Source organism: Colletotrichum phormii, assembly GCF_030913505.1.
Source record: "Colletotrichum phormii strain CBS 102054 chromosome Unknown BDP81scaffold_2, whole genome shotgun sequence".
Classification (NCBI taxonomy): domain Eukaryota; kingdom Fungi; phylum Ascomycota; class Sordariomycetes; order Glomerellales; family Glomerellaceae; genus Colletotrichum; species Colletotrichum phormii.
The window spans coordinates 2,056,545-2,075,432 of NW_026851444.1; the positions used below are offsets into that span (position 1 = coordinate 2,056,545).

Below are 18,888 nucleotides of genomic sequence, written 5' to 3' on the forward strand. Positions count from 1 at the left end.
TCTCTGCTTTGCATCTCGAAGAGTGTCTTTTTATTGACTTGTTGAACCAGTTCATACTCTCTCTGTCAACCCTCTTGAGAATACAGCAACCCAGCTATTCTTACTCGAGAGCTTACAGCAAGATGTCTGATCCTTGGGCCACCACTGACGCTTGGGGCACTGGAAACGCCTCCGCTGGCAACGACATTCCCACCGATGACCCCTGGAACAACCCCAGGGGCGGCGATGGCGGTGACGGCGGCGATGGAGGCGACCGTGCCTGCTTCAACTGCGGTCAGACTGGGTACGTGACTTCATATTTTACCGACAGTCGTATTTCCGCACACTGACACACATGAAAATATAGTCACAGCAAGGCTGAGTGCACCGAGCCTCGCAAAGCTTTCGATGGCACTTGCAACGCTTGTGGCGAGCAGGGCCACACTCGCCGCGATTGTCCCACCGCTCCTGCCATGACTTGCCGCATCTGCAACGAGGAGGGTCACATGCGCAAGGACTGCCCCAACAAGAGTCCTGATCTTTGCCGCAACTGTCACGAGGAGGGTATGTTGTTGCCTCCTTTTCAATGGCGGAGCGAGACTTGAGACTAATCTGATTTTTGACAGGTCACGCGATCGTTGATTGCAAGAACCGTCGCAAGCTCGACTTTACCGCGGTCGCGGATGTCGATGCTGACAAGGCCTGGGAAGAGATTCACGAGGCTATCCAGGAGCGCGATGGCGTCGATGCCAAGGAGGCCATCCAGAAGTACCTCAAGCACTTCCCTGAGATGGGATATGTCGAGCTGGAGAAGGCTTTCCGCGCCCAGGATATGAACATCTACCTCATCGCCACTGAGCGTGTGTTGGCTCCTACCCACACCAACATGGATCTCCAGGGCAACTTGGACAAGAAGTACACTGTTCAGTACCGCTTCTCGGCGCAGCCTGACCGCCAGCGCGAGAAGCCCAACTGGCCTGCTTCCCCCGAGGAGAACCTGGCCCGCCTCGAGGATGCTGGAGAGCCCGTCTCCCGCCTCATGCAGAAGTGCAACAACTGCAACGAGCTTGGCCACCACTCCAAGGAGTGCCCTCAGGACCCCATGGAGAAGGTTCGCGTGACCATCGCCTGCTACAACTGCGGTGAAGAGGGTCATCGTGTTCGTGATTGTGAGTCTACTTGCTTCACTTTGGTTTGCGTCAGTGACTGACTGATCTAGGCCCTACTCCTCGCGTTGACAAGTTCGCTTGCAAAAACTGCGGGTAAGTACCCCAAGTCCATGGCCATTCTCAATGCGCAATGACTAACCTCTCCTATAGCCAGTCTGGTCACAAGGTCTCCGATTGCCCCGAGCCTCGCAAGGCTGGCGATGACGTGGAGTGCAACAAGTGCCACGAGAGTAAGACTTCCTTCATACTGCTTCTTTCAGAGACAAAAGCTAATCAACTGCAGTGGGCCACTTCTCTCGCGATTGTCCCCAGGGTGGTGGCGGTCGTGCCTGCCACAACTGCGGCCAGGAGGGCCATGTCTCCCGGGAGTGCCCTGAGCCTCGCAAGATCAAGTGCCGCAACTGTGACGAGGAGGGTCATCTCTCCAAGGACTGCGAGAAGCCCGTCGACAGTGAGTTATTGACTAACCCTCTTCATTGACTTCATGATACTGACACACGTTTCTCAACAGTCACCCGCATCAAGTGCAACAACTGCGGCGAGATGGGCCACAAGAGCTACAAGTGCCCCAACCCTCCCAAGGAGGACATCGATGACTTCGGCGCTTCCAATGCTGCCCCCGACAACACCGACACCGGTGATGCTTGGGGTGCCGGCGGTGGTTCTACCGAGGACACTGGCGCTAGCGGCTGGTAGATGCGTTCTCCGACATGCACCTACAACGGGATTGGTATGGTGATTCTCTATTTGGCGTTGAGGTCACGGGTTTTCGTCGCTGCCACGGCAGACGACAAGGTTTTCGATGGAACGAACGGTTGATAATTTCGCTCTGCTTTCATGATTGATGGTTGGTACAGTCTCTCGGCAGATGGAGATACATAGAACCAATGCAATGTTCATAAACACAAGCTTACTGCTCTTTTGCTTCTATGGCAAGGTTAATTGGCCTATCTAGGCTGGCTCATACTTGGCATATCTGGCCTGATAACATTCCAGTATAGACGGCTGTAATTTGTTTCGTGATACACATGTTCACACCCAAAGCACTCATGCTAGCTTGATCTCATGCCGGACAAAACGATATAATCACTTCAAGTGGAAAGGACAGATGATCAGAGGATGTTACAACGACTTTGTGATACTAGAAGACCAATCGATGAAGCAAGATAGTCATCGGCATTACTCGACATGAAAATGTACCCATGTCCAACAACACTCCCTCTCCGTGTGTCTCTCTTTCTCTCTACTCTGCTCTTGGTGTCTTTTCCGTCGTATCTTCTTTCACCCGTATGCGTATTTAGCTCGCTAAACTACCCCATCCATCCATCCCCCGTCTTCGTTTTGATCGGGAGAAGGAAAACCCATGCGTGTCCGGATATTTTCGTGTACGCCCGGAACGCCGCCCATATGACAAGAAAGAAAAAAAAAAAGGAACCTCCGTATGCGTCGCAGCCTCCCCCTCTGATATGCTGCTTGTGCTTGCTGGCAACGAATGTTTCCCCGCCCCTTTCTTGGGGATCCCGACTACCTGGTCACAATGGACCAACCCGACCCGTTTTCGTTCCCAATAGAGAATGTTGACACATGCCCAAGCTTAGCCTGAGCAGCCCTGCTTCGGTGCCTCAGAGACCGAGCAGGATCATTACGAATACGTACACAAAAGGGATTGTGAAAAGATCAAAAAAAAAAAAAAACGCCCTGACGCCAACTTTTGTATGTCGCTTCCAAACGAAGGGAAAAGGGGGAATCCTATGCGAATATGTGCTGTGAGGCATCTCAAGACCAAGTGTCTCTCTGCCTGCTGCTGAAAAGTCATTAAGCGTCAATTATGGCCCCTTTTCCGATAGGGGTTGCTCAGACGAGGGCGCGATTGCGGCTCCGTTTCCAACCGGATGGATCGCATCCCCTTTCTCGTTCATCTCCGGAGCGGCTGCTGGCCCGCTACCGTTAGTAGCTGCTGGCTTTGCCTGTGTGGGTTTCTCTGGTGTCGTTTTCCTTGACAAGCTCGCTGTTTCGGGCTCTTCCGGAATGGTCGCAAACTTCTTAAGGACCTGCTTCAGCGCAGGTCGTCTAATTGGCTTACTCAGGAATTCGTCCATGCCACTCTCCATGCATTCTCTGACGTTGCTTTCTTCTGAGAAGGCGGTCAACGCCACAATAGGGGCTTTGTAACCCATTTTGCGGATGAGTTTTGTTGATTGCAGGCCATCGAGATTGGGCATCTGAATGTCCATAAAGATGACGTCGAATCCTTGGTTCTTATCCATATTCGCCTTGACCAGGTCGTACGCTTCCTGGCCGTCCTTGGCGATGGTGACATCATAGACGTCCTCAAGCTTCAGCATTTTGCTGACAACCTCAATATTTGTCGAATTGTCATCAGCGACAAGTACTCGTAGCTTTCCTTCCTGGTTGGCCTTCGTGGCAATTGCCCGATCGATGGCTGCCATTTGCTGCTTGGTGTTTCGCTTCGCTTTGGGCGCTGGATTTGACGCGAAGAAAGGCTGGCTAAGGCCGACGAGTCTTGGTTGTTGATCAAGAAGGTTCTTCGCAGTCGTTTCTCCCGCCGGCTTGATGGGTGGGCTCACGGGAGCCCCGCCGGAATTACGCTTCGCATTATGGACACTATCGATGCCTTCAATAGCATCAACGCTTGGAGGCCGAGATTTGATGCTGCTGGACGCCGTGCTGGAGGCCCTGTGAAACCCCGTCGTCAGTACATCAACACAACTGTTGCACAATCATCTATACGTACCTGTCCTTGACATATTTCAGGGGAATCTGCATAGTGAACGTCGTGCCAACCCCGACAGTGCTCTTTAGGGAGATAGATCCACCCATCAGACTTGCAAGTTGGTGGCAGATACTCAATCCCAAGCCTGTGCCCCCAAACTTCTTGCTCAGACCTAGGTCGCCTTGCACAAAGGGTTCAAACACCTTCTGCTGCATGTGCTCGGCGATACCCGGGCCGGTGTCTTCCACTTCGAACTCGAACACGAAGGCCTTCGCACCAGGCGGTGGCGGCGTAGGGGATCGCTCCCGAACCTGAATGTAAGGTGTCGACTTGGGCTCCATCGGGTTGATGCTTAAAGCAGTGCCCTTGACGGGTTCAGAAGTCGAGCCTCCCCTAGAGCTCACAGACGGATTCGAGCTATTGTTCGTTCGGTGTCGGCTTCTGCCATGTCGTCTGTCTTCCTTCGAGAACGATGACGATCGACTGCCATCATTTGCCGGTGGGGTTTCCACCTCGCCGATACACTTGATGCGGACATCAACCCTGCCACCTGCCGGCGTGAACTTGACACTGTTGCTCACTAAGTTGATGATGACCTGGAGGATGCGATGCTGGTCACCCCATAGGCACATGTCCTTCAGTCTGCCGGTCCCGTGCGGTCCAAGAGCCGGTAGTCTGTTGTCGGTGCTAGTTCTCTCCGGGCTAGTGCTCAGTTCGATCGCTTCGGAGCTGAGGAAGTTGACGGTCAGGGTGATTCGGCCTTCTTTGACTTGTTTGTCAAAGATGGTCAAAATTTGCGATCTGATATCGGCCAGACGGAATTCCTTCTCTTCCAGGTTGAGTTGTTGCCCAATCTGGTTCTTGGAAAAGCTTAGAAGATCCTCGAGTAGATGGAGTAGTAAGTCGCCTAGATGTGGTTAGCAAGGTGCAGGGTAACGAGCATGCCCGACCACACTTACCTGACTTGTAAAGTGTCTTGAGCGACTGCTTGATCCTGAGAATGTCGCTCTCCTCCATACACACGGCACACATGCCTAGGATACCGTTAAGGGGCGTCTTAAGTTCGTGTGAGATATTCGCAATAAAGAGAGTCTTGCTTTCGTTGGCGGCTTCGGCGGCTTTCTTGCTGATTTCGAGCTCACGGGTTCGTTCCAAGACCTTTTGATCCAGAGAAAGGTACTGCTTGACTAGCTCGTCACTCATGTCGTTAAAGGTTTCCGTCAGCTCGGTCAACTCGTCGGTGATGAAGTGTTTCCGGTCAGTGACCTTGCCGGGGATTTTGAAGATGCGTCGGGTCGAATCGCGATCGTGCTCTGAGGCCGGCTTCTCCTTGGGTTTGTATCCTACCAACTTGAAGATGCTGGTGATGATGCCGTCCTTTTTGGAACGTTGTGTTCGTGCTGAAATTCCACCCGATCCAGGAGTTTCGTCGTCGTCGAATTCGGAATAATCTCCATCCTCGTATCCCGGTGGCTGAATCGATTTCTCCGTCGCCGACTTGAGTCTCCTGATAGGCATCACACTAAGATGCGCGCAAGGAAATATGAGGATTATGGTGAGACCTGCTGTGCCAAAAACACATCCCAGAATGATATTCCGCAATGTCTTGATAGGAGCGTCGGCCTCTGATCTGGCTTGTTCCACGACGACAGTCCAGTTGACGAGGGCGGTGTTGGTCCTTGCAAACCCCACAGCCACCGGAAAACCCTGTTCGTTGTTCGTAGAAAGCAAAGAGCTTGAGTTGTTTGGTGTCGCGATTTGCTTGCTGAAGGAATTGAGAACTGCCGGATAATCCTTCATTGGGAACGGGTTGTCGTCTTTGCCGACTGACCAACTCCTCTTATCATGCCGGTCATCCTGCCCAGGTAACGGGTTGGGCGGTAGGACGAAGTTCACCAGTACGTTGTTGAGGGCGTCGTTGGCTGGTTTGTAGGTGCTGTTGCTGACCGCATTACTGGAATTGAACCTGTTCGACTTCTCAGTAGGCCCGACGAGCAGCACCAGTCCAGTATCCCCCAGACCCTCTCGAGAATTGCGGATGCTAATAAGGGAATTTGCCGTGACGACAAGCGTCATATAGCCTAGAATGAATTCCTGCTGTTGGTTATACCGGATCGGCACGGTAATAGACATGAGGGCAGTCGTCTCATTGAGAATCATAGGGCCAAGCAGTAGACCGCCGTTTGTGGAAATCCTAACTCCAGGGAACGCGTCGGCTGCATAAGCCCGAGTGTTGTTCCTGTACTGATTCTGGCGGCCGAGATCCTTGTAGGTGATGTTCGGGTAGAGGGCTGGCGGGTAGCCCTCGGCGGTGTCGGAAAGGAAGATTTGGGAACCATTGGCGCCGGGATATGGTAAAGCGATTTCGGGTACCTTTTCTCCAGTCACGTTGAGTAGGCCATGGACGTTGCCAGTGCTATTTCGTGAATAAATTCTCCCTTGCAACAGACCCGTGAGACCACCAACGCTCAAGGCACTGTTAAGATCGCCTCTGGCTTGAGCCCAGTTCTCGTCTGTGGTGTTTCCATCGTAGAAGGTGAACATGGAATTCTGGATCAGGATTCGGGAAGAAATGGTGATGATGCTGGTCTGAACGAGTTCGAGCTCGGCAGAAATGCGCGAAGCTTTGAGCGAAGCAGTAAGGGCGAGTTCGCGCCCTTCGACCTGGGTGACAAACTGATTGACGTAGATCCAGACGGGGACGGAGAGGATCATCAAACCAACGAGAACAGCAATCACCACGAGGAAGGCGAGCTGTTCTCGAATGGCGACCCTGACGCCCATTTTGAACAGACTATAATGAGGAGTCTGGCAGTGTCTGGGCGGCCTTCATCGTCTGCAAAAGTGATTCTTGGGATCCTACTTCGATGTGTCGCGTTGGTGTTGTCGTTGGACAAGTTTGGCTGGCGGCAAGTCTTTCTCGAACGCTTGCTTGGCACGCGGTCGCCCAGGAGCAGAAATCGCGGCGGTTGACTGGATATCCGCAATTTCCCCAAAGATTTCGTTTCGTTTTCCTTTTCGCTCACAGCAGCAGGGATTTGTGATGACTTGCAAACGGTATTCGGGGGGCTTCATAGGCGAAGATGGCCGTCAGATTGGGGAGCCAAAATGCGCCGACAGTCGAAATGAGCGTGGAGGACGGAACAAAAATTGTCTTGGGAAATTCGTCACAGGAGAGAATAGTTTGGCCGACAGACGAGGGATTGTCTTGGTGTCGGTTGAAGCGGAGGGTGACTGAGTGGAATGGAATGGGCTGACAAGGGCGAGCACAAGAAGACCGGCCGCTGAGGGTGAAGCCGCGGGAGGAGCTGGGATGTCGACCCGCTAGGATCAGGTTCAGGGTAGGTACGAAGTACGTTGGAGTCGCAGTGGAGAGTAAGGTAGGTACCCAGAAACTGCAGTTGCGAATGGGGGAGTACTTTCAAGGTACGTACAGTCGACTTTGCTTTGGTCTAGCACAGAAGAGAAGGGGGCGGAAGAAATGGAGGAGAGATATTTGCTGTGCCAGCTGGTAATGTATTTCTCAGTAGGATTAAGGCCAGAAAGGTACTTCTTCTTTCTTGACCACGACCTGACGGAATTCGTCCACGAAGGGGATGGACGAAAAGCGCTTCGCGAAATTACCAAGACACACCACACAGCACCCAAAACGAAACGAGACATTTACAAGCCCGACTGCGTGGATGGAAAGGGAAAGCTCTACGGATAGGCGAGAAAGTTGCAACGGGCCTGAGGACGGGATCTGTATGTCACCTGTGTAACGACGGTGAGACTGATGATGAAGGACGAGGACTGATGGGAATTTTCATGGAGGGGACGAGGAAGAGCTACTAGGTAGGTAGGTAGGTACGGCAGCACCTCGAGGGAGCTAGCTACCTTACCGTGGTGCTACGGCACCTTAGCTGGCTGTCAGTCCGAGCAGTTGCCATGCTCTGCCATGCCCGCGTCCTGTTAGAGACGAGACAGTCGCGCAAAGACAGGCAGAAGCACAGAAGCTACCCGTATTCTTGGTATCCTACGTTAGCGCGGAGCATCACACACGTGTGGAAGACGCTATCTCGGTAGTGTCTCGTAAGGGTGAAGCTTGTGGAATAACGGGCTTGCTAGGCCATCAAACTGCTGGCAACTCTTGTCGTTGGTGCGGGCGGTGGGAGAGGAGTGATAGAGATATGGGCCGATTTTGCACTTCTCCTGAGTCTTAGCAACGCTGGGACTATTCTGCGCCACGGCAGCTATTTGAGGCTACAGATGGCGAGCACGGCTCTTGGGGCTGAGATAGTGTTTACTGGGGTCTGTCATAGGGCCACTGTTGTAATTTATCTCGTTGTATTGTTATCGTCCTTCTTGGCCAAGATTTATTGGATAAGGTGATTGCTGAAGAACCCCGAAAGAGTGCGTGTTCATCGATGCCGAGCAAGATACGGGTAAGTGGGAGAGAAAGAGCTTGAGCTGTCGAGGTACACAAACGTTGTGGAATGGTGCACAGGAGACTTGGGAAAGAAAAGCACCTCATTCGGCGTGCTTCCCCGCGAGATCGTCAAATGGCCCAGGCATAGCACCCGAGTATGGGGAGGGAAAAGTGGTGGCCGAGCTTGCGTAGGTCTGCACATAAGCACATAATATGGGGAGTGGTGGTGGCTTGGCTGCGGTAGCTGTTCATGACTTGGTACTTCGCACGGATAGTACTTACCTCACCTAGGCATGTACCTATACAGGTATAGGTAAAAGTGGTGTCTTATGTAAGGCAGCTGTTTGGATTGGGCAAGAAGCAATCGATATGCGTGCAGTGTTTTGGAGGAAAGTGCACTCGTGTGAGTGGTAGAAAGCAGAAGGAGAGACCTGAGACTGAGAGACGATGCGGATAGGTAGTCGAGGAAGGTGAGAAAGGTGAGGAAAGGTGCAGCGCAAGTCTCTCGCAGGTACCTGTCCACGACTTTCGTAGGTGAATGTCGCAAGTGTCTCCCGCATCGATCAACGATGGACCGGAGCCAGGAAGTCTATTCGTCGCTTCTGACTGGGGACCCCCTCGTCCAATCCCCGCTCCCCCTGTCCACTTGTGCCATGGATTGCTCTATTCCCAAGTCCCGACCGGTAAAGTCCAGCGGTCCACGGACAGTCTAGGCCCTGACTATGCCATTCGCAGCTTTTGGCATTTGCAACATTTTCGCCCATACTCCGTACACGGTACCTTACTTCTCTGCAATGGAGCGAGCAACACCTCAATGCCTGGATGCTTCTCTTCTTCTTTTCTTCTGCCCCCCCCCCCCCCCCCCCTTCGCCCCCATGGGCCATGGCCCCCCAGGGGGGGGGCTGCCTCTCATCGCCGATTGACGCTGACATGCGCGACGACAACAACAAGTCACTCACATCACTCTCAAACAACGGAGGAACACGAGGGATATCTACCACACATCCACCATCCAACCATCCAGCCCAACATACGGGCACTGCCAGCCTGTCAATTGCCACTGTCCACGAATACCACCTACACAACTACTCGATACGGATACAGCACTGAGTATAGAACATTTCTGGATGCAGCCAAGGCAATGCCGTTTCCTCACCCAGCCGTGCCAGCCTGCAGTGCGCACCTCATCCGGGAAATCCCAGCGATCTCATTCCGGCGGGCCATCGAGGTCTTGCTGCTCCAACTTGAGCTACGGATACAGCTGAATACAGAGCAGGTAGGTAGGTATTCACATTCTCATCTCTACTACTTACGGGTGCTCGTTCCACATCCTTTCCATATTCTACGAAGTAAGGTATATCCGGTCGAATACCTAGCTCTCTTATGCCCCCAAATCCTACGCTGAAGAAATACCGTCTCCTCCTGATCTCTAATCTCTCTCTCCCCCCCTTCTACCCCTGCACAATGCCATTCCCATCCCCGTCCAACGTTTCCCGTCCCTCCTGGCAAATCTGGCTCCCTTGACCATCGCAACATGAGCTAGCTTTCCCACCTCCAATGCTGCCCTAGGCACTCGCCACTGACCCTCGCCAGATGCTAGAAATGTCCCGGAGATGAGGCTACGCTGTGGGATAAGCTGCTTCTGCAACGCCTCGGATGAAAGCGGGTCTCGTGGCTTTAATGAGCTGACGGAAACCCCTCTAACCCTAAATCATCCAACCCGTCCGCCATCTTGCTTCTTCTCTTCTTTGAGGCCCGCGTCAGCTCATCTGCGCTGCCACCTCTGGAACACTGTACAATGAAGCCCGGGCCGCTGGCAGTCTGGCAGTCTGGCAGTCTGCTGCTGGTAGCTGCCGCAGTCCCGCCCATCGTGGAAATCGCGGCCATCGTGAAGATGCGTCAACATCGCCATCGCCATAACCGCCACCGCGACACTGTCTGGCAACTTGCGGACGAGTAGCAGGCTCTCACGACCATATTATCCACCCGCCGAGTCCAGACTGCCTTACCCGTCGGCTGACCCTACCACGCCGCACCAGTGTTATGCTTCGCTGCAAGGACATGATCTGAAAGCAGCACCAGAACAGCGAGATCTCACATCTCAATCCCAGCCCGCCACCTACCACCCACCACGCGCTGTCCCGTTGTTTACTCCACCTCTGAGCCCAGCCAGCACGAAAGCATAGCTGGGTTGTTCCCGGTCTGCCCGCTGGACACTACTCCCTCACCGAACGCGTTCAACCAGCCTCGCCGAGCCACGGAGCTCTCTTGATTCGCCGTCTCCGCACCTCGGTCCAGTTCCTCGGATTTGTTTATCCATCCGCCCCATCCGCGATTCACGGTGTCGAAACATTTTGCAATGGAGACAACGACAAGCAGCACGTTTACGAAACGAATCACACGCAGTCAAGGTTTGTTTGGAATATTGTTATTCTGAAAAAATTGACAGTGAAAGGAAAGTAGTGTATCGTCAAGTCATTACAAAAGTCATAATGCCTCCTGTCGTCGCCGCCGGCCTATCCAGGCCAATTCCCGGCTTGTTTTTTCCCCGCCATATCCTTCCGACCTGCCAAGTCCAGTCCGTACAAGAGGATACACAGTGCAGTTTGTGTTCCCGACTTACATAACAGATATACAGAATCGTGTGTCTGGGGCATACATGATGATCATGATCTCGTAAACATTAGCGGCACCAGCGCCGACTGGCTCGACATGGACCGGTCGTCTGGAAGCACGCTCACAAAGCTCCTCCCAAAGAGCCCTTCCCTCAACCGCATCTGCAGCCCGCAGCTGTCCTTATTCGCCACGGGTGCCGGCGAGCCCTTGCGGTGGTTGAACTCCCTCGAGAGCTTCATCAGCACCGCCGCCTTGGCCTTGCGGAGCGCGCTGACCCGCATCGCCGCATCCTCGGCCAGCATGCGGTGCGCCTCCTCCTGTTCAATATTACGCTGCACTGAAGAGATGCCGTCATTGGGGTCCGAAAGCCGGCTGGCGTTCGGGTCGTACACCGCCGGCTGGAGCAGGACCGGGTGCGGGGACGTGTCCTGGATCGGTGCCGTGATAATGGGCACCGGTGTCGACGGGCGGAAGACGTCGTCCTCTTCTGGGACGGGCGGCTGCTCCCTGTGGTGTTTGTGCTTGCGGCTTCTGTGGTGCCGCGACGAGCTCTCCTTTGAGCTGCTGCTGCTGCTGCTCTCCTTGCTGTTCTTGTCGCCGTCGTCCTTGCGGTGCTTTCTGCGCCGGTGGACTCGCTTCTTCTTTAGTATTGTGCTGAAGGAGGTACTGGCCTCCTTCGCGGCCGCGAGGTCTGAAGCCAGATCCTCGTCGAGGCCGTCATATGGATCGAATAGTTCTTCGTCAACGTATAATTCGCTGCCGAGGTCAAAGTCGAGTAGTTCTCGAGTGGCAGCGGCCGCCGCGGCGGACGGCGATGGCAGATCGTCATCGTGGTAGGGTTCCGGGTCAGAGTGCAGGCTGCCGGCCTCGGAGTTGCTCCGCGAGTGTTGCGACCAGATGTCGCTGCCGCTGCCGTTGCCGCCATGGCTGGATGATGAGCCGCTCTTCTCCATGAGCGGCGCCAGGGCCTCTTCCCAGTCGCCGCCGTTGATGAGCACGACGTTGTCGAAATCGAACTCCTTTACTGTCTTCTGGTGCGCGTCGACCAGGTCCGAGAGCTGGGCGGCCGTCATGGTGGCGTTGCGGACTTGCATGTACCGCAGGCGGGGGAAGTGCATCGGCTTCCGGGCCGGCGCCGGCGGAAGGGGCGACATGGGCGACGTCACCTCTGCAAAGAGCTTCTTGCTGTGTTTCGGCGGCGCGAAGAGGGGGTCCGCGGAGAGGGCGATGGGACAGGGTCCCTTGGGGCCGAGCCAGGTGAAGTGAAGCTTCTCGAGGGTGCCGGAGAACTGGCGGATGTAGTCGTCCATGATCTTCAGGTGGTCCAACCCCGGGGAGGGGCCGTAAAAGTCCCATGCCTCGACGGAGATGTTGAGCTTGCGGATCTGTTTCCAGCGGCGGCCTGCGGAGGGGACGGCGCCGAAGCCGGGGACGTGGCGGAGGTAGTTGAAAGAGGACGGGTGCATGCCCGACAGGGAGAGCTTCTCGAGCGCTTCGAGGGGCGCGCGCTCGACGGCGATGCGGAGGGACATGATGGCGTAGTCGACAATGTCGCGGCGGTAGCGCTCCTGCGGGTCCTGGCCCGGGCAGCGGATGGTGAGGTGGCGGATGTTGGTGAGGTAGCGCAGGGCGTTGATGAAGCTGGGGACGTTTGTGGCGGCGTGAAAAAGGGGCGGGTACTGCTGCGTCAAGATCTCGCCGAGTTCCGTGTTGGCGTATTTGGGACGGGCGAGGACGGAGGCCATGCTCGTGTGCGGGGTGTAGAGGAACGAGATCTCGCGGCCGGTGGTCGGATGGACAAGCGGAGGGAGGAAGGTTGCTTCCGTGTGGGCGAAGTGGAAGTGAAGGTGTTCGATGTGGTGGCCTACGCGGGCGAGGGCCTGGATGCGGGATTGTTTGGTAAAGGTGTTTGCCGAGAAGGTGACGCGGACGCGCTTGAAGAGGGGTTTTGTGGCGATGTTGCAGCAGGCTGGGCTTGCGAGGCGGAGGGCGGCGAGGTCGCGTTTGGGGAGGAGGTCGAGGACTGCTGAGCCTAGGTGGGCGTGTTCCTTCTGCCAGAGGCAGTAGAACGGGGTTTGGTGGGCGGCCATTGTTTTCTCATGTCGTTGTGGAACTCCAGGCTTTGGGGGGGTTGGTGTTGTTGGTCGTCGAGAGTAAATGGTGTTTGTAGGGCGAGGTGTGGTTTGTGGGATATACCAAAGCAGACGTGTTCTGACTTTGGTTCAACACCGAAAGTTTTGTGTATTGGCGGGTATCAGGTAAGGTGAGGTAGGTAGGTAACGTAGGTCGAGGGTAATTTCTTTCAGTAGGATGGACGATGGGGAGTATATCAAGACTCGGGGTTTTTTTTTTCTTTTCTTTCTTTCTTCTTTCTCTTGTTCTGAAACAGATCCCTTTCTTCACAATGGGCGAATGAGGTTATTCACAACCTGTTTTCTCACAGTAATACCAAGTTAGGATAATGCCTCGGTATATATGTATGAGCTGTTGTCGGTCGTCTTATGAAACGAGCAAGACGGGGGGGGGGGGGGGGGGTATCGAAATTGGAAACAATGGAAAGTAGAGAGAGAAGAAGCAGGTCTCGAAAATCAGGCCAAACGGAATTGGGTGGTGGGAGGATGAGGCAAATATACTCTCTCGACTCTTCTCTCTTACATGGGGGGGGAACTGATTTGGATGAAAGTTGAGTATCCGTAGCACCACACGAATTCTTTTCGCAGGATATCCCATCTGACAAGGTTTGAATGTACGGATGCTCCATACAGCTACACCTACACCTACACATGCGAAAACTAAAGAGACTCCTCCAGGTTGTAAACCGGAGCCAGCCTCTTTGCTCAACCCTTGGCCGCATCGTTCCGTAGCTCCTCGGTGGGAACGACTGGCGGGTGAGTCACCTCTGTCGAGACCTGCATATGCAAGACTAGTGTAGCCTCTTTTTTTTTTTCCCCAAGTTCCACGCGGTTGTTGTGTACCATTTTCTGTCCATCCACTTATTTTTCGCATCCACGAGAGAAAAAGACATGGACCCCGGGCGCGCGGGATGGGGAGACACGTCCCTAAGATGGAGAATCGAGAGAATGGGCGTGGGTGGACGTGTAGGCGTGTAAAGCTCGTGCCACACCCACCATCACACCACACCCGATGCGGTTCAAGGTTTGTAGGAAGAGTGTCCAGAAATGGCGAGTTGGCGACGTGTTGCGGCCGTGTGATTGGTTCCACGCCTTGTCACCCTTTCTCGCGCGGGACGACCACGTTAGCCTAGCAGGACGAAAAGGATGGAGGGAGACGAGACGAAAGGATAGTAAGGAAAAGGTCCAAAAGACCATGGAGTCGCATTAGCTTTGCAGCAAAATGCAGAAACCGCAAGTAGAGAAGAAGCACTGAAGCAGCCCTCTCTCTCTCTCTCTCTTTCTCCTGAGGGTATGCCTCCCCCCGGTCGCCAAGGAATTTGTTTCAAGTCGTGCCAGTGGTTGAGGGCGTCCCGAGGATGAGACTGCTTGTTTCTATCTGGTGCGGGACTTTGCAGGTGATGGCAGGATACCTGCCGGTTCCTTTCGTGGTCTACGGAGTACTGTCGTGGTCTTTGATCTTTCTGGGCCCGTCAACCCATGGTCATTTTCCTATTCCCGGTTCCCAGTCGCCGGCCCCATCGCCGGCCCCATCGCCCGAGCCAGCCCCGGGCGCAGCAGCTTGCATGTCGATGTCATGGGTGGTGGTGGACTGACTGGTAGTGGTGGCTTTTGGCCTTTCTTTCGTTTCTCCTGCTCCTGGCTGTGGATCTGCAGGACTGGAACTGGACACTGCCAAAAAGTCAAAAAGAGGTAAGCTTGTTGTGGGAGAAGCGCTATCGATAAGAACTCTATCCTTACGCCAAAAAAAATTTAAGTCTAATCACTCCATCCGGGTACAGTCTCCACAAAAAGCCGGCGATTGTTCCACCGGCACGTCAAACGTCCGTCAACACGGCCACCCATTGGCCGTAAACCCGGGAGGCTGGTCATGCACCCGACGACATGCCTCGCCGTGATTCGCCAGAGACGCGAAAGGTACGCGTCTGTGCCCCGGGAGGTGGACGGGAGCTACGGGAGCGCGTCTATCGTCGACGACCAGTCGTTTCGTGCTTTGTGCGTATAAGTCTAAGCGCTGACCACAACGCTATCTCACTTGTCTGTGGCATTTTTGAGTCTTGACAGAGGGTGGCCCCCCGCCCGTCTGGTGTTTCCACCTCGACTGACTGAACTGCACTGCCCTTCGGTTCCCTGGGTTCGCTTTTCAAGGTGTGTCTTGTTCTGCCGGGTGGATCTTTCGACGATCATGGGCTTGGTGGAGGATGTTCGAGAGTCCGGCGTTTCCTTTCTTACTCATTGTTTTTGGCTTCCCCTCCGCGTGGCGATATAGCCTGGTACTGGTAGCATGGAAGGTAGTCTGAGGAGGGAGCCCGCTAGTATGGAAGATGCATCAACTTCGGGGGAACGAATGAACCCCTCCCTCTTGCCGTGGTTCGTCCACGGTCTCGATCTTGACGTTTGTTGAAGTCTGTCCGCTTCTCGCTTTCGCCTCCGGGATATCAAACAGAGACTCGACAGCCTCTGGTGATCTGATCAGCGTCGTGGCACGAGAAAGCCCGGTGTGCTGTTTCAAACGGGTAAACTCGATGCTGTCACCACCTTTTGCCTGCCAAAGACAATACACCCACCACTCGAACAACAACCTACCTTACACCACGCCACACCATCCATCCAGCAGCCAGCGTGCCAGCCATACCTCCATTTTCGCGAAACACAGGGCTACGAGGCTAGGGCTGTGGCCAGAAACCCCTCGTCTACCATGTGTAGTCTCCCCTTGGCAAATGTACGGCTTTCCGGACGTGGACGCGAGGTCAACCAAGAGAAGCCAGAAAGCCAGAAGCATAGGCAAAGGCAGAGGCATAGGCAGGTTCAAGGGTGTTGACTTGCCGCGCATAGTCCACTTCTGCTGCTGCAGTACAGTAGCGTCGTCGTCCCTTCCCCTCGACCACACCCCCATGCATGCCGTTGTGGACACACGGACGATGGATGACTTATGACTCTTCTCTCGACGATCCACTACTCTGCATTCTGCATACCTTTACGGAGACGTTCGCCCATTGACCAGTGAGGTCCGTCGCGCAAATGCTGGGGGTGTCTTTGCGGAATCCGCGAATCAACCGCGGATCAGACGGGAAACCGTCGCCAGCTCTTTGATTTCCAACCAATCCGCTTCCCGGTAGAGGTGAGCAAGCACCTCTTTCTGGGAATACAGAAAAAAGGAATCGAACGAATCCCACGCGGTGAGAGACGTCGTTGGAAAAGTCGTCTGTTCCACTCGACGACCCATGCGATAAACCCCACAATTTGTTTGCGCATTTGCGGGTTCGGACATCAACCGGCGCATCCCATCCTTCATTCCCCGAAAAATGCTTTCCCACGAAACTCCAATTCCAGGTTGGAAAGTTGACGTAGCCCGGCCAGCCGGCCGGCCTGTTCAACTCATGCAGCATCCAAAGACTCCACAGCACTTCTAACCACAGGCAGGCAAGGCAGTCTTGAATGGCTCGGCTCTCTCGAGAATGAAGCGCCCGCACACACAAGAGCACATGCTTGAAATTTACCTCTTCACCATTGAACAAAATGGGGCTGACATAACTACAGGTCGAAACACCACCACCCACAACGAACCTTTAGACCACAGACTGAGATGCAGACCACAACTCAACTCTCAGAACTCGGGTACCTTGGTAATTACGTAGAGTCTTTCGGAACCAGCTCCCTCATTATCCCAAGCCCGCGTCAACGGTCGGAGCAGCAATCGCAAGGGTTTTTTTTTTCCTGCATCTCTCAGACTCTCGCCTCAAAAAAAAAAAAAAAAAGAAAAAAAAAAGTCAACTGACCTGCATCTAGTCCATCCCATGATCTCTCTTGTCAACTTCAAGTCCAAGTCTATGCATACTCCGTACATCAACCTAGTACTTTAGTCGCCGTACTCCCCCGAAACAGACAAAACAACAAACCCCCCCGCCCTGGAAAGCTTCGATTCTTCTCAACGCATCGTTTGTTCTTTCTTTCCCCTTTGCAACTTCCATGCATCGCAGCACTTTGCATCACACCGTCCCGTCGCAGACAAACCCTTGGACACTCCCATCACTTATCATCCACAGCTAAGCGCAACCCTCATACTTCCGTACTTACACCGACAACCACAACCCATCAGAAAAAGACCACCCTGGTTGATCGTCACCTGGTGTCCACATCACGACTGCATCGTCCCCATTATCAAAAAAATGCCACACCCTTCTCTTTCCACCCTCTCCATCACCATTCAACCGCACACCCAGAACCAATACGATTTACCCTGCCAGCCTAGCAAAAGATTTCCTCTGTTTTGACTCGAAAACTTTCAAACCCTCCCCCCTGTCTATCCGTACTACATACATCATCAGACCAGGGGCACGGCCAAGCCAGCGGTAAAAGAGACAGGGACAGAAGAGACCCTTGGAGCCACGTCGTGCACCACCCCCTGGTCGTTCCCGCCGTCCCGGGCATCGCAAACGAGTCCATCGTCGCCGGTGAACCAAACACATATCCCACAACTTTGCGACAGAGACACTTTCTTACCACAACCCATGAACAAGAGGGCCCGTGGTCCACGGTGTCCATCATCAATACACCCCGGTCTCGGGATCCCAAGACCCAAGACTCCAAGAGCCCAAATACCCAAAAAGACAAGGCCATCGTCATCAAAACCCACAACCCACGTTTCTCTTCCCAAGGATGAGAAAAACCCCTTACCCAAGTCCCAACATCCCCGGTTCATTCTCAACTTCCCCCCGTCTCCCGATTCCCAGTCTACACTAATATCCACTTGGCAAACCCACCAAACCATTGCATCAAACCCATGCATCACGAACCAAATGTTCAAAAAAGAAGAGGAAAGATATAGCATCCACAACTTTAACCCAGCCCCCAGACTGAACGCACCGCAAGTTCGCAACAGCGCACTTACACACACCACACGCACGCACACGCGCACACCGACAAATCGTCAAAAAACCCTCGTCCGTCCACACAAAAGGGCACCACATGAATTTTTTATATTGAAGCCCAAGCACTTTTCAAGGGGAAAATCAAGGCAATATCCACGACGTGGCCGACAAACCCCTTCAGCATCGTGACTAACACACACACCCAAGCCTACACTAAGCGCCGTCCTTGGTCTATAATATCAAAAGAAATAGACACCCCCCGGTGACAGGCCCACGATGATTTTCCTTCGCCTTCTTCTTCTTACACCCCTAGCCGCGAGCCCTTGACGATTTTTTCCTCTCCCATGTTCAGAAACTTGCGGTAAAGAGCATATTTTAGCATCTCCCAGACGACCGGGCCTCTTCACCGTCAATGATTCAATTTTACTCCCCCCAGCCACGAAAGCGCCAGCCAGGGTCTTTTTTTGATGTCGTGGCATTCGCAATGAGTCAAATGTTGAGATATTCCTTGTTAGTCTTCTTATAGACCCGAGCGATCTCGGCTATTCAGAAATCATGTTCTCCAAGCGAAGAGAATTTTTCAGAATCCAGGCACAAGCACACAAGGTCAATTACAAAAGTTCAAACGCAAAATAGTAGTATTCCCACCCCATCGGCCTTTCTGTGCGAATAACCAGGGGGGTATTAAAAGAAACTACCGTACTGAGTGCCTCTCTCTCCATAAGATACTAATTGTTCCCGCCCGCTCTCCGGCTCTGGTTCAATGATATGATCTACCACCCCCGAGGATGGAAGTTCCGTTATGTGCGGGCGGTCCACGTCAACTTGCGCATGCGCAACGATTGGCCCGACGCAAACGCATCTTCCTGCTGCCAAAAAATGTAAAAGCTAAACCCCTCCCTCCCCCTCGCCGCGCAGTTCGTCCATAGTCGTTCACCCAACCATCAAGGCAAGGCTGTCGTCGCGCATTCGTCGCGCT

General features: G+C 53.9%; 4 protein-coding genes across 4 annotated transcripts; 1 reads left to right on the top strand and 3 right to left on the bottom strand.

Annotated features, from left to right (window-relative positions):
* The first annotated feature begins 2,257 nt into the window (after positions 1 to 2,257).
* Positions 2,258 to 2,851, top strand: BDP81DRAFT_87073 (uncharacterized protein). Its single transcript, XM_060596417.1, has one exon. It carries the CDS (start codon positions 2,337 to 2,339, stop codon positions 2,727 to 2,729), a length of 393 nt encoding a protein of 130 aa, XP_060450731.1. The 5' UTR covers positions 2,258 to 2,336; the 3' UTR covers positions 2,730 to 2,851.
* On the bottom strand, positions 2,852 to 6,785 carry BDP81DRAFT_87083 (hsp90-like protein). Its single transcript, XM_060596418.1, has 3 exons — positions 4,842 to 6,785; positions 3,904 to 4,789; positions 2,852 to 3,845 (listed from the first exon to the last, which is right to left on the bottom strand). Exons 1-3 carry the CDS (start codon positions 6,664 to 6,666, stop codon positions 2,975 to 2,977), a joined length of 3,582 nt encoding a protein of 1,193 aa, XP_060450732.1. The 5' UTR covers positions 6,667 to 6,785; the 3' UTR covers positions 2,852 to 2,974.
* Positions 6,786 to 10,702: 3,917 nt separating this feature from the next.
* Positions 10,703 to 13,440, bottom strand: BDP81DRAFT_416304 (uncharacterized protein). The gene has a single exon (XM_060589520.1). It carries the CDS (start codon positions 12,994 to 12,996, stop codon positions 10,957 to 10,959), a length of 2,040 nt encoding a protein of 679 aa, XP_060450733.1. The 5' UTR covers positions 12,997 to 13,440; the 3' UTR covers positions 10,703 to 10,956.
* Positions 13,441 to 17,279: 3,839 nt separating this feature from the next.
* Positions 17,280 to 18,003, bottom strand: BDP81DRAFT_87112 (uncharacterized protein). The gene has a single exon (XM_060596419.1). It carries the CDS (start codon positions 17,867 to 17,869, stop codon positions 17,363 to 17,365), a length of 507 nt encoding a protein of 168 aa, XP_060450734.1. The 5' UTR covers positions 17,870 to 18,003; the 3' UTR covers positions 17,280 to 17,362.
* Between the last annotated feature and the right edge of the window lie 885 nt (positions 18,004 to 18,888).